Below are 15007 nucleotides of genomic sequence, written 5' to 3'. Positions count from 1 at the left end.
AAAATCAGTAATCTTACTTTATTTCAGAGTGATTTCTGCCATAGTAACAAGTGGCACAGCACTGGGAAGAGCTTCATCATATACCCCAGACTATGCAAAAGCTAAGATAGCTGCTGCACGCTTTTTTCAACTGATTGACCAAGTTCCCAAAATCAATATCTACAATGATGATGGGGAAAAATGGGTATCGTATCAATTTTTTATCAATAGAGAGCTAGGCTTTTGTTTCAGAACAATGATGCATACAGTGTTAATAAGTTTCATGTTACCTCTTTTAAAGGTAATAGAACAGTTTGCTGCATAATCAAGAAAACAAAAACTGAAGACAGCTCTTTTTTTAAAAATTGGTTTACCATTTCAAGCAGTGATTTATGAAATTAGTTTACAATTCTATATAAAGTAGCACAGACTGGAGTTCGTTACAGGACTGTAACACTGGCTAGGAGTGTAGAGTAAAGGGTTAACGTTGGGAGCTCCTGATACAGATGTAACTACTGATTAACTATAATGCAATGTCACATAATTAAAATACTGAGATCTGATGGGAAGCAAGAGTACAACCTCGTGTGGAATACTAGGATATACAAAGATCTGTAAATAAACAAGAATGATTTTTACAAATAATGGTCTATGGTAGCATTCTTAGGTTAACAGTCAAACCCTAAAGAAACCCCATCATGACCCCCAAGCTCAAGATGGAACAAGGAGCTCTGAGAATTCACTGAATACAATGGTTTTGAAGACAACTTCTTCTTTCAGATGGTTGGGTGGAGAGCAACAACTATAATTTTACATCAAAGCGGTCAAGTCAGGATATTATGTCAGGAGTGGTAGTGTGTATCACTGTAACACCTGCTTCATATTTAGGAGTCAGGCATTGAGTTGTTTTGTGTTCCATTTTCTGTTCTGGGTGACCACAATCTTGCACAGGAGAGCTTTTAATTTTCCATTTGAGCATCAGGTATCCATTGTTTGCAAGGATGTGTTGCAGGGGTGCCCATGAGCTTTGTGGGAGGTCAAAACCAGGGACTTTCAGTGTCAGGTCTTTCATGAGATGTTTGTTCATGACTTCTTATGAGGACTTATATCATTTGATAGAAAGTATGACAGAGCTCATAATAAAAGTTTTCAGTTATGTTGTGTTGGGTGATATAAAAATAAAGTGAATAGTAAATGTTTCTGCTTAAAGATCATTAATTTCTTTCACCCATTTTCAAAACTCTGCTGTTGAGAATCTTCAATAAAAGAATCAACAGACGTGCAGGCTGCTTTGGAAGAAAGTTGACTGATTTGTTTTAACAAAGAAATAGATTTACTTTTAACAATGAACTGATTGAGAACATATGAACTAAACGAATTAGGAGCAGGCGTAGGCCACTCGGCCCCTCAAGCCTGCTCAGCCGTTCAGTAAGATCATGGCTGATCTGATTGTAGCCTCAACCCCACATTCCTGCCTGCCCCCAATAAGCTGTCACCCCCTTGTTAGTCAAGAATCAGTATAGTTAACAGATTGAATAGTGGGTGAGGGAGTGGGTGTGGGAAATGTCTTCCACCCAAATCAAGTGCAAATTCAGCAGAGCAACCCCAATTCCTGCCCGCAGCCCTAACTATTTTCAGGTTGTGGCTTCATTTAGGGACATAGGAACAGTAGTAGATCATTAGCTCCTCAAACCTATTCTGCCATTCAACGGGATTGTTGCTGATATGTGACCTAACACCATTTGCCCACGTTTGCCTCATAACCCTTAATGCCTTTGGTTAACAGAAATCTATCAATCTTAAGTTTAAACAATTGACCCAGCATTAACTACCATTTTTGAAAGAGAGTTCCAAACTTCTATCACCTTTGTTCGTAGAAGTGTTTCCTAACTTCACTCCTGAAAGGCCTGGCTCTAATTTTTAAGCTCTGTCCTCTAGTGGAAATAGTTTCCCTCTATCTACCAATCAATTGTCCTTTATGTCTTGAAAGCTTTGATCAAATCACCCCTGATGTTCTAAAGTCTGAGGAATGTAAACTTGTTTGTGCAATCTTGCCTCATAATTTAACCCTTGGAGTCTAGATATCATTCTAGTAAATCTAAGCTGCACTCCTTCCAAGGCCAATATATCTGTCATAAAGTGTGTTGTTCAGAGTTGCTCATAGCACTCCAGGTGTGGTCTAACCAGAGTTTTGTTCTAACTCTTTTTGTTTTTGACCTCTAGCTACAAGGCCAGCATTCCATTAGCCTTTCCTGACTTTTAATGATCTATGTACCTGGACCCCAAGTCTTTTTGGAGCTCTGTTATTTCTAACTTTTCGCCGTTTTGAAAGTACTCTGTTCTATCCTCTTTAGGTCCAAAGTGGTTGAGCTCACACTTGCCTATATTGAAATCCATTTGCCATCATTTTGCTCAGTCACTTAATGTGTTATTATCTCTTTGTAATTTTAGGCTTCCATCTACAATGCCGCCTATGTTTGTTTCATGGCAAATTTGGGCATGTATTTTGGATATGTAAAGTTTGAATGTAGCTAGTTAGCTGCAGGCATCAAATGGGTGCTCCACTGCAGTTCGTCACATGTGGGGGGGGGTGGGATGGGGTGGTGGAAATCAGCTTGGTTCTGTGTTCAGCAGGCCAACAGGCCAGGCCTGGGAGCAGGTGGAAGACAAGCTCTGCTCCTGCTGGCTCCACAAAATCCCCTGGAATAAAAATTCTGAGCCTTCTGTGCAGCAGCCACCAGCAATCCTTTCACAGGGTACTCACTGCCTAATTTCAATCTGATATGATTATTTGCCCCCAGTCCCTACCCACCACAGCATGTCACCAGCAAAAAAAAAACAATTGGCAAAAATTGTAGAAATCCTTCTCTCCCTCACCTCCAGAATATAGAGGAAAACATGAATTGAACTGTGATTCATCAACATGACACTTTCTCTGAGTCAAAATAACATTGACAAACCACTCAAGCTTCAATGTCACACTTTATGTCCGTACGCTCTAGTTAACCTTTGATCCAGTATTTATTTAATTACTGCTTTAGTTTTGCAATTCTGTAATGACAAAGAGCTGGCAATCTTACTGGCTCATGTTGAATTAATGATTCGCATTTAGCAACAGACCTTTATCAGACTAGAACAATGCTTTAATTCCATTTAGGTAGATTATTAAATTTTGGCAATTTTATTAGCTAAGAGCAGGATTAATCTGCAGTAGAAAGTTTCCATCCAACCACAGCACATAGCTTTCTAGCCAAATAATATGTTTCAATAAAAACATAAAATGCTGGAAATACTCAGCAGATCACGTGGCATCTACGGCAAGAGAAACAGTAATCGGGAAATTTTATTTCCTAAAAACAGGTATGTTTGAGTCAACTGGGATGTAAAAATATTTAAAAACTCAAAACCAACTCCAATCCACCTCAAACCCCACCCACTTGCAGTTTACTCAGAGAGTGGACGAGGTTAGGGCAACCAAATCATGCCCAGGAGATGATTCAATCATTTAAATATCATAATGGGGCTGCATGCCTTAGATTTAATCCCTATTTTAATTTAATACTTGGGAAATGAGCCTGAGGAAATCTGGCAGCTAAATGGAGGTAAAGACTGCTAGATCCAACAGGTATATGCGTTTCCATTTGCCTGCTTCCACTAACCCCCCAACCACCAACCCACCCCTCGCCCTCTGCACTCCTCCACCAATCTATCACTTGCTCCTTGTCTTTCCAATCATTCTCTCCAATCATCCCCATGCTCTCACTTCCTTACCTCCCCATTCCATCTCTGCAGCTCAAGATCTCTCCCTACTTGGCTTCCAATCTCCTCCACCACTGACCCTTCTGGTCTCCTCTGAGTCCATACCAAGGTCTTTGATCTCCTCCACTGACCAACCCAATCTCCTGACTCTGAAATGGCCTAACAAGCCACTCAGAAAAGGGCAATTAGTAATGGACAATTAATGCCAGCATTGCCAGCAATACCCACATCTTGTGAATTAATACAAATGCTATTAGCCTGTTTTATGTGGCCAGCAGGGATGCCTGAAAAATTGTCCAACAGGATTGGATCTATTTCAGGCACTCTTGGGACATGGGAGATAGCACTGTGAAATTGGGGCTTTGGTCTCTTCTCTGTGTTTTAAATCCTGTGATAGCTACAGCACCCTAATGCAAGTGTGAAAGACATATGAAATACAACAGAAAATGCTGGAAATACTCAGCAGGTCTGGCAGCATCTGTGAAGAAAGAAACAAAGTTAACGTTTCAGGTTGATGACCTGAATCTGGTATGCAAAGTAATCTGAGATAGTGTGCTCTGTTTCCGCTTAACATCCAAGAAGATGATTATCAGTCATGCCACTTTCTTAAAATTAACGAACAAACTTATTCAAGGATAGAATATTTTAGAATTGCAGCAAAATGTAGCCAAAATTAGCACAGTTAGTTTGAATAACAATTATTTTGAAGCATGTAAGGAAACAATTAAGCAGACAAACCAAACAGTGAGTTCCTATGATTCAACTTGATATGAAGATTTTTCAGGTAATAGTAGATTCTATTAGCACCATGGTGGCATCCTAAACCCAACTATTTGTGATAACATTCAGACTAAGCAGCCATTTATTTTCTTCGTTCATGGGATAGCAAGACCAGCATTTATTTCCCATCCCTAATTACTCTTAAGTGGGTGAACTGCATTCTTGAATAGCAGTGGTCCATGGGTGTAAGTACACTCGCAGTGCTATTAGAGTGGGAGTTCCAGGATTTTGGCCCAGTGAGAGGGAAGGGATGGTGATATAACTCCAAATCAGGATGGTGTGAGACTTGCGGGGAAACATGGAGGGAGTGGTGTTCATATGTGTTTGCTGCCCTTTTTCTTCTAGGTGGTTGAGATTGCAGGATTGGAAGGTGCTGTCAAAGGAAACTTGGAAAGCTGCTGTAGTGCATCCTGTAGATGTACAAACTGCTGTTGATCTGAGCCGGTGGTGAAGGGAATGAAGTTTTAAGACAGTAGATAATGTGTCAGTCAAGTGAGCTGTTTTATTCTGGATGGTGTTCAACCTCTTGAGTGCTGTTGGATCTGCTCTCATCCAGACAAGTGGAGAGTATTCCATTGCACTCCTGATTTGTGTCTGTAAATGGTTGACAGGCCTTGGAGAGTCAGGAGATGAGTTGCTCGCTGCAGAATTACCCGCCTCTGACCTACTAATGTAGTCACAACGTTTATGTAGCAGGTCCAGTTAAATTTCTGGTGAATGGTAACCCCCCAGGATGTTGATGGTGAGAGATTCAGCAAGAGTAATGTCATTGAGTGTCAAGGGGAGAGTGGTCAGTGTTCTATACCAGAAAGCCAGTTGATGAAGGATAGGACAGTTTTATAATCGTTTACGGGGTTACAGCCGAACTGAACAATTAGTTTTAGTCTGTGTCTATTTTTATAGGGGTTAAAGTAAATCTCCAGTTAATGCCCACTAACGATTGTTATGATCCCCAGCTGAGGTTACCACTGGACAAGCCTGATCCCAGGGTGGAACCCGGCATGATGGATCCTAACTTTTATTTGTTTGTTTAGATACGTGGAAAGTGGCTACTGAACAAGGTCATTGGAGTCAGCTAATGAACTTTTAACAAAAAAATAAAACATTTATTTAACAAGAAAAGATGAACTATATTACAATACTTCTTCACCCACAACTATACCTTTATAGATATATACAGGTTTCTAAGGGTAACACGAGTTACAAAGCTATCTTATACTCTAATGTTCACAGTAAGTACGCAGTCCACGTAAACCAATTACGAACTGTGGTCAGACACACCACACTCTGACACCAAGTGACAGATGCCACGCCACACAGATGCTATGGATCTCTCCTCAACTCCCCGCAGATGCTTGTTACACACTGAGCCAACCAGTCTCACCGAACTCCATCTTTCACATGATGTTTCCAAACTCCATTCTCCAAGGACTTGCTTTGGAATCTACTCCCAAACTGATGCTTTCTCTCAGATGCCTTCCATAAGGTTCATCTCCAGGGTTTCAAGCCCTCCTTCCAATGTTCCTCTCCCCTGGGTCACCACATGCGTTCTTACTTTCTTCCATGCACTTTCTCTCACCGACTCAGCTTTCAACAGAATAGCACTGCTTCATATGCCCATAGCAAAGAGCTATAGACCTTCAGTTGTCTCTTTGGATCTTCTGGCCTCTTGCAAGCTGTTCTCACTTTAAATCTGCTTTCTGCAGTTTTTGTCTCTTTAAATCTAAAGCTTGGAGCCTTTCTCTCTGCCCCTCACTCTTAACTTTACTTAACGGGACGTTTTCAGGTTCCCGTCTTTCCCTTTGACTAGAAGGTCTTTTTGGGACTTGCTCCAGTTCCACGTCCCTGGATTTTGGGGTATTTTCCTTAGCTTAGGATTGGCTATCTGTGCCCTTTGCTCCAGTCTCTCCTGGCAGCTACTTTCAAAACCAGCTGAACTCAAACAGCTTCCAAATAAAGCTGCTGTTTCTAGTTTATTTGGTGTATCTGTGGGAGGGTCCTGCCTCTCTGGACTCCTGTTGCTAGGCAACAGCTCAGTTTCTCTACTTTTGTTTGTTTAACTTAGCTTAGAGTTGTAAAACTCTCATTAGAAATGCAGGCAGCTTTTAAAGTGAAACTAAAACTCCATTTGACCTTTCTTAACACATAAACACAGAAATACAAATCAAACTTAAACATTAAACTAAAACTCATTCCTAACACCCACAAATCCAAATATATCCTACTTAAACTATCTCTATTTCGTAACACTATATACAATTAAACACAATTAATATACAGATAACACATTCTCTCTTGTTGGATAAGGTCATTGTCTGGCACTTGTGTGGCATGAATGTTTGCCACTTACCAGTCCAAGCCTGAATGTTGCCCAAGTGTTGCTGTATGCTGGCACAGACTGCTTCATTACCTGAGATCTGAATGGGACCAAACACTATGCAATCATCAGTGAACATCCCCACTTCTGACCTTATGTTAGAGGGAAGAACTTTGATGAAGCAGCTGAAGATGGTTAAGTCTAGGATACTATCCTGTGGAATTCCTGTAGCGATGTCCTGAGGTTGAGATGATTGGTCTCCAAGAACCACAACCTTTGAGCTAGGTACAACTCCAGCCAGTGGAGAGTTTTCCCCCGATTCCCAATGATTTCTGTATTACTAAGGCTTCTTGATCCCACACTTGGTCAAATGCTGCTTTGATGTCAAGAGCAGTTACTCTCACCTTATCTCAGAATTCAGTTTTTTGTCTATGTTTGTACCACGGCTGTAATGAGGTCAGTACCCGAATGGTCCTGGTGAAATCCAAAGTAAGCATTGGTGAGCAGGCTATTGCTATTGTTGTATAAGTGGCGCTTGATAGCACTGCCAACAACACTTTCCATCATTTTGCTGATGATTGAGCATCAACAGATTGAGTGATAATTGAATGAATTAAGTTTGTCTTGCTTTTTGTGGACAGGACATAACTGGGCACTTTTACAAATTGTCAGTAGATGCTGTACAGGAACAGCTTGGCTAGGAGTGTGGCTAGTTCTAGAACAGAAGTCTTCACCACTACAGTCTGATGTTGTTGGGTCCCATAGCCTTTGCTGTATCCATTGTGCTCAGCCATTGCTTGATATTACGTGGATTGAATTCAATTCAAGATAAAAGAGCGTGAGGAGAGCAGCGGAGACACAGGGTAAAAGAGCACAAGGAGAGCGGCGGAGACACAGGATAAGAGAGTGTGATGAGAGCTGTGGAGACACAGGATAAAACAGTGCAAGGAGAACGGCGGAAACACAGGATAAAAGAGCGTGAGGAGAGCAGCGGAGACACAGGATAAAAGAGCGCGAAGACGTACCATGTAGTTAAGAAGCATATAACCTTAGTTGTCAGTGGTACTAGCATTTAATAAATACAGTAAATTGTAGCATATGTAGGAAGAAAGTAATTAAAGTAAATTAAATAACATAAGTTAGAATGGTGGGAGAGGTGTTATGTTGCAGCTGTGAGATGTGGGAGCTTTTGGACACCAAGGTGATCCATGACAAATAGGTCTGCAGGAAGTGTAAGCAGCTTGAGGAATTCTGGATCAGGATTATTGATCTGGAAGCTGAAATGCAGACACTGTGCATTATAAAGGAGGGGGAGAAATGCCTGGGTACTTTGTTCCAGAAGACAGTCACCCCTCTTAGAATAGGGTTGTTTTGGTCAGCAGTGAGGGACAGGAGGATGTGACTGTCAGTGAGACAGGTAATGGGACCGAGCAGACAGTATTGAAGGGGCCTCAGACTTTGCAATTGTCAAAAAGGTTTGAGGTGCTGACAGTCTATATGGATGAAAGCAAAGTATGCAAAGTGGATGAGCTGGCTGGCTATGGCACTGTGGTACAGGCAGCTATTCAAGCAGGGGTAGCAGAAAGGAATGTAGTGATAGTAGGGTTAATATAGTGAGGGGGATTGACACTGCTCTCTGCAGCAAAGAGCGAGAGTCCAGGCAGCTATGTTGCCTGCCTAGTGCCAGGGTTCGGGACATCTGCTCAGGGCTGGAGAGAAACTTGTAGTGGGAGGGGAAGGATCCTGTTGTCGTGATCCATATAGGTGGCAATGACATAGGTAGAACTAGGAGAGAGGTTCTGCAAAGTCAGTATGAGAAGCTAGGCACCAAATTAAGAAGCAGAACCTCAAAGGCAATAATCTCTGGATTATTACCTGAGCCACGTGCAAATTGGCATAGAGCAAATAAGATTAGAGAGACGAATGCGTGGCTCAAAGACTGGTGTGGGAGAAGTGGGTTCCAGTTTGTGGGACACTGGCATCAGTACTGGGGAAAGTGGGGGCTGTACTGTTACACCTGAACCGTGCTGGGGCGAATGTCCTTGCAAATCACATAACTAAGGAAATAGAGCGGGCTTTAAACTAAACAAGAGGGGTGAGGGATCAAGTTTGAGTAGAGGTAGCAATTCAAGGTGTAGAAGTCAAGACAGGAGAGCAAAATAGTAACATGAGAAATGAGGGTCAGAGAATGGCTGGAAAAGACAGAGAAAAAAAACCTAAGAATACATCAACAGTCAAGACTAGATGTTACAAATGTAAGAAAAAGATAAAACTGAAGGCTCTCTATCTGAATGCACGTAGCATTCATCAAAGTAAATGAATTGATGGCCCACATTGAAGTAAATAAATATGATATGATTGCAATTACGGAGACGCGGCTGCAAGATGACAAAGATTGGGTCCTTGATATTGAAGGGTACATGACATTCAAGAAGAATAGGAAGTTAGGTAAAGGTGGAGGGGTAGCACTGTTAATCTAAGAGGGCATTGGTGCAATAGTTAGAGATGACCTTGGTTCAGGAGATCAGGATGTAGAATCGGTTTGGGTGGAGATGAGTAGTATGGGTAAAAAGTCATTAGTGGGAGTGGTCTACAGGCCCCCTAACAGTAGCCACAGTGTAGGACAAAGTATTCAAGAGAAAATATTATGCACTTGTGATAAAGGGATGGCAATAATCATGGGTGATTTTAATCTACACATAAATTGGAAAAATCAGTTTGAAGTAATAGCCCAGAAGAGGAGTTCTTAGAATGCTTTCGAGATATTTTCTTAGAGCAGCATGTTCTGGAACCAACCAGAGAGCAGGCTACATTAGACTTGGTATTGTGTAACGTGACAGCATAAATTAATGACTTCAGAGTAAAGGCACCCCTAGGTAGCAGCGACCACAATAGGATTGAACTTTACATCCAGTTTGAAAGGGAGAAGAGCGGGTCTAAGACTAGTATCTTAAACTTAAATAAGGGCAACTATTTGGGGATGAAAGCTAAGCTAGCTGAAGTGAACTGGGAAACTAGACTAGAGGATAGATCAATAGAGAAGCAGTGGCAGAGACTTAAAAGGATATTTCAGAGTATTCAGAATAAATATATCCCTACTATAAAGAAAAATTCTAAGGAGAGGATCCACCATCCGTGGTTAACTAACGATGTTAAGGAAAACATCAAACTTAAGGAAAAAGCATACGACTCCGCAAAGATGAGTGGCAGGACAGATGGAATGTTTTTTGTATCCTCTATTGTGATACATGCTTAGACTAGACATACTATACTTGGATTTCCAGATGGCATTTGATAAAGTGCCACATGAAAGATTATTACGGAAAATAAAAACGCATGGTATAGTGGATAACATGTTAGCATGGATAGAAGATTGGTTGGCTGGCAGAAAGCAGAGAGTATGCATAAATGGGTCTTTTTCTGATTGGCAGGATGTGACGAGTGGAGTCCCTCAGGGGTCCGTACTGGGGCCTCAACTTTTTATGATTTACATCAATGACTTGGACGAGGGGAGTAAAGACATAGCTAAATCTGCAGATGTCACAAAGATAGGTAGGAAAGTATGTTGTGAAGAGGACATGAGGAGGCTGCAGATGGATATAGGTAGGTTGAGTGAGTGGGCAAATGGAGTTTAATGTGGGAAAATGTGAAGCTGTTCACTTTGGCAGGAAGAACAAAAAAACAGACTATTACTTAAATGGAGAATGGCTGCATAATTCAGAGGTGCAGAGGGATCTAGGTGTTCTAGTACATGAGTCACAAAAAGTTAGTATGCAGGTACGGCAAGTAATTAAGAAGGCTGATGGAATGCTATGTTTTATTACAAGGAGGATTGAACATAAAAATAAGAATGTTATGCTTCAGTTATACAGGGCATTGGTGAGACCGCACCTCGAATACTGTGTGCAATTTCAGTCTCCTTATTTAAGGAAGGATGTAGATACATTGGAGGCAGTTCAAAGGAGGTTTACGAGATTGATACCGAGAATGAGTGGGCTGTTTTATGAGGAAAGGTTGCACAGGCTGGGCTTGTTTCCACTGGAGTTTAGAAGAGTGAGGGATGATTTGATTGAAGTATACAAGATCCTAAATGACCTTGACAAAGTGGACGTCGAAAGGATGTTTCCTGTTGTGGGTGAGTCCAGAACTAGGGGGCACTGTTTTAAAATTAGGGGTTGCCCTTTTAGGACAGAGAGGAGGAGAATTTTTTTCTCTCAGAGGGTTATGTGGCTTCGGAATTCTCTGCCTCAGAAGATGGTGGAGGCGGGGTCATTGAATATTTTTAAGGCAGAGGTAGAAAGATTCTTGTTAGGCAAGGGAATCAAAGGTTATCAGAGTTAGATGGGAATATGGAAATCGAAACACAAGAAGATTAACTATGATCTTATTGAATGGCGGAACAGGCTCGAGGGGCCAAATGGTCTATTCTTGTTCCTATTTCTTATGTTCTTATGCTCTAATTGGTTCCTCATGTCGAGGTATATCTAGTACTGCTCCTGGCATGCTCTCCTATTGAATCAGGGTTGATCCCCTGACTTGATGATAATGATAGAGTGAGATATAGGTCAGGCCATGAACTTACAGATTGGTTGAGTACAATTTTGCTGCTGCTGATGGCCTACAGTGCCCCATGAATGTCCAGTTTTTTGAGCTACTGGATCTGATCTGAATCTATCCTGTTAAGCAAGCCTGCCACACAACATGATGGTGGAGTGTCATCAAATGCATTTGCGACAAGTAGATTGGTGAGGATGACAGCAAGCAGTTTTTTCATTCATGTTAGTTCCCTCACCACTTGCTGCAGGCCCAGTCTAGCAGCTGTGTCCTTCAGGACTTAGCCAGCTCAGTCAGTAGAGGTACTAACAAGCAACCCTTAGTGATGGACATTGAAGTCACCCATCCAGAGCACATTCTGTGCCCTTGCTACACTCGGTGCCTCTTCCAATCATGTTCAATGTGGAGAAGCACTGATTCATCAGCTGAGGGAGGGTGGTAGGTAGTAATCTGCAAAAGGTTTCTCTGCCCATGTTTGACTTGATGCCATGAAACTTCCTGGGGTCTACAGTCAATGTTGAGAACTCTCAGAGCCACTCCCTCCTGACTGTATGCAACTGTGCAAACACTTCTGGTGGGTCTGTCCTGGCGGTGGAGCAAGATATACCCAGGGATGCTGCTGGAGTATCAGGGACTTTGGCTGTAATGTATGATTCTGTAAGTATGACTATATCAGACTGTTGCTTGACTAGTCTATGAGACGATTTGCCCATTTTGGCAGAAGTCCCATACATTAATGAAGAGGATTTTGCAGAGTCGACTGGGCTGTGTGTGTCTTTGGTGTGTCCGATACCTATCATCCTGTTTTGTTCCTATTTGACTTTTCTGTAGCAGTTTGATACAACTGGATTTTTTACTCAACTGAGTGGCTTGTTGGGCCATTTCAGAGTGCAGCTAAGAGTCAATCATTTTACCGTTCTGAGTCACATGCAGGTCATTAGTGGAGCAGATGAGATTTTACAAGGATCCAGTACTTCCATGTTCACCAGTACTGAGAGTAGATTTTTTTAAATTGATTTCAATATTTGAATTTAAATTTCCCCTAGATGACCCCCCATGATGGGATTTGAACTTGTCTCTCCAGAGCATTAACCCGAGCCTCTGGATTACTAGTCCAGTAACATTACCACCATGCTACAGTTCCCCATTCAGTTCTACCCATGGAGTTCACAGCTTGCTCCATCTTCATTATAGTTTGGTCAAAGTTATAACACCTGATTCAATGAAATATCTAAAACCACTGAGCCAAAACTAACAACATAGCCCATAATCTACTCACCTACACTATTGCATGTATAAAAACAATTACATATATAAAAAAAAAACATTTTGAACACCATCATAAGGTGTGGCATTCAGTGAAAGCTAGAGTTCTTCTGACTAGATTGTGGCTTAGTTAATTGCCCTACAATATATGTTAAGTACCTTTAGCATTGGGATAATTGATTTTATGGCCTTGATATTTACAGAGAGGCAGGTAGAGTACAGGGAAGGGTGGTAGTGCAGCTAGGGGAAACATGTTGAGGTTGGGGACATGGAGATCCTGCTGAATTTAAGAACAGGGCCTCATTATAAATTTTTTTCTTCCATTTCTCACTTAGCAGTTGGCTAAATTGACAGGCTGGCTGGTTGGAAAAATCAGTGAGTGATAGGAGGCCGTAGCCCGGGACCATTGTGGACAGTCCTCAGCAATCACATTTGCAGGGCAGGTTATGGATTGGTGTTGGGGAGGAGAGATGGCCATAATCATGGTGTAGCCTTCAGATCAGGGGTTTGGGGTCACCGATTGTGGGCAGGCTGCAAATATGGGGTTAGCAGGGGGGGCATGTTGCAATTTGTAGCATTGGATAGAGAGAGAGGCTATGATTGGCAGAGGGGAGGCCAAAGGCTTGCTTTGGGGTCCTGAGGGGAGCTCTCCAGTTCCTCATGGCCCACAAGGAGTAATACAAAAGTGCTTACTTCTAATGTCGGCAGTCCTGGCCTTCCTTTTGTTGCCAGGTTCCCAATCCCAGGGAGAGCAGTGGGGCAACTGTTAAGTTTAAAGCAGATTTCCAATTGCATTGTGGGAGCCTGATTTACATATGGCAAAGAATGAATTGACTATCCACAATGAATGTTCATAATGATTGCATCTAAAATTAAACATTTTTTTAAACAGGACAACTTTAAAGGAGGAATTAACTTCATTGACTGCAAATTTACATATCCTTCTCGGCCAGACTGCCAAGTTCTAAATGGCCTTTCAATTTCAGTCAAGCCTGGGCAAACACTTGCTTTTGTTGGCAGTAGCGGATGTGGAAAAAGCACTACCATGCAACTGCTTGAGCGATTTTATGACCCTAATGAGGGGAAAGTGGTGAGAGAATATATTCTGTTCCAATTTGTTGTGTTTGCTTGTAAACATCCTACTTTAAAAATGCCATTTACTTAACTCAGCTTTCTTTCTCTGTTCCATTAATTTCAGTTAATTGATGGCCATAACACAGAGAATGTCAGCACTGTCTTCTTAAGATCTAAAATTGGAATAGTGTCCCAGGAGCCTGTCCTTTTTGACTGCAGCATTGCAGACAATATTAAATATGGTGACAACAACCGTCAAGTCAGTATGGATGAAGTCATTGCAGCTTCAAGGAAAGCTCAGCTCCATGACTATGTGATGTCATTACCAAAAGTATGGTTTGTTATATTTACAAGATTTGGAATTGGGAATTATTTTTACTATATAATGTGCTCTGTCCATTGATAATTATGTAATATGAGATCATCATACTGTATAATAGCTGCAAGGTTCTCTGATGGATCAGTTGATAAAGTCAGCATTAAACTAAGACACCACAGTAAGAAGGCTGTTAATTCAACTCTGAGGATGTGTTGAGTTAGCTGATCTCAAGCTGGGCTGATATCACAGAATCACAGGGCGGAATTTTCCCATCCTGCCCGCAGTGGATTTTGTGGCAGGCAGGAGCGGAGAATCTAGCGAGAGCGAAAAAGTTGGAAACCCGCCGTCGTAAAAATAGTTTGTAATTCTCCCGTTGGTGGTTTAATGGCGGGTCAGGTATTCCACTGACTAGTGGCATGAATGCCTTTTGCATTCGTAACCATCTCATGATGCTCATTAAATTAGCTGCTCACCGGAATCACATGCCAAAGGGGCGTCACGCCAGCGGGAAATTACATCGGTCTGAATCTTATTTGAAAAAGCGTGGCGTGCACCAGTCGACTTTGAAGTGAGTGCAACACATATAGCCTACCTGCCACAGCACTGCGCCGGTGTCGTTGCGATGCCAGTGGAATACCATACTGCTGCAGCTGTGGGGTTGGTCTGCTCCTGCCAGCTGCCCCCGTAGTCACAAGGACACCACTGTTCAGCGGTCCTCAGGCAGGACTCAACCTACAAACTGAGACCAGTATTGCGACCGGGGGCAGAGGGGGTTGGCGTGGTGTACTCCCTCTCCAGGAAGGGCCAAGGGCTCAATTGAAATAATACACAGCTTAGTGTCAGGGCGTTTTCACAGTTGCTATCCATGGGCATGTCCATCTCTGTACTGGGCTGCAAATGGGGACATAATGGTTATGGGGGGCATCTCCAGCCTGTATTTGGGAAAAAAAATAAGGGGG

At 42.1% G+C, this 15007-nt stretch overlaps 1 protein-coding gene across 1 annotated transcript in view; it reads left to right on the top strand.

Moving 5' to 3' along the window:
* The window catches only part of LOC144686726 (bile salt export pump-like), a 139441-nt gene that overhangs the window by 113956 nt on the left and 10478 nt on the right, over positions 1 to 15007 (top strand). The window contains exons 25-27 of the mRNA XM_078552328.1: positions 28 to 184; positions 13548 to 13745; positions 13854 to 14060. Of these exons, the coding sequence (XP_078408454.1) occupies positions 28 to 184; positions 13548 to 13745; positions 13854 to 14060 (562 nt within the window). The remainder of the gene's footprint in view (positions 1 to 27; positions 185 to 13547; positions 13746 to 13853; positions 14061 to 15007) is intronic.

Source organism: Cetorhinus maximus, chromosome 11, assembly GCF_964194155.1.
Source record: "Cetorhinus maximus chromosome 11, sCetMax3.hap1.1, whole genome shotgun sequence".
In the NCBI taxonomy this organism is placed as follows: Eukaryota; Metazoa; Chordata; class Chondrichthyes; order Lamniformes; family Cetorhinidae; genus Cetorhinus; species Cetorhinus maximus.
This window is presented reverse-complemented; position numbering and strand designations above follow the sequence as displayed.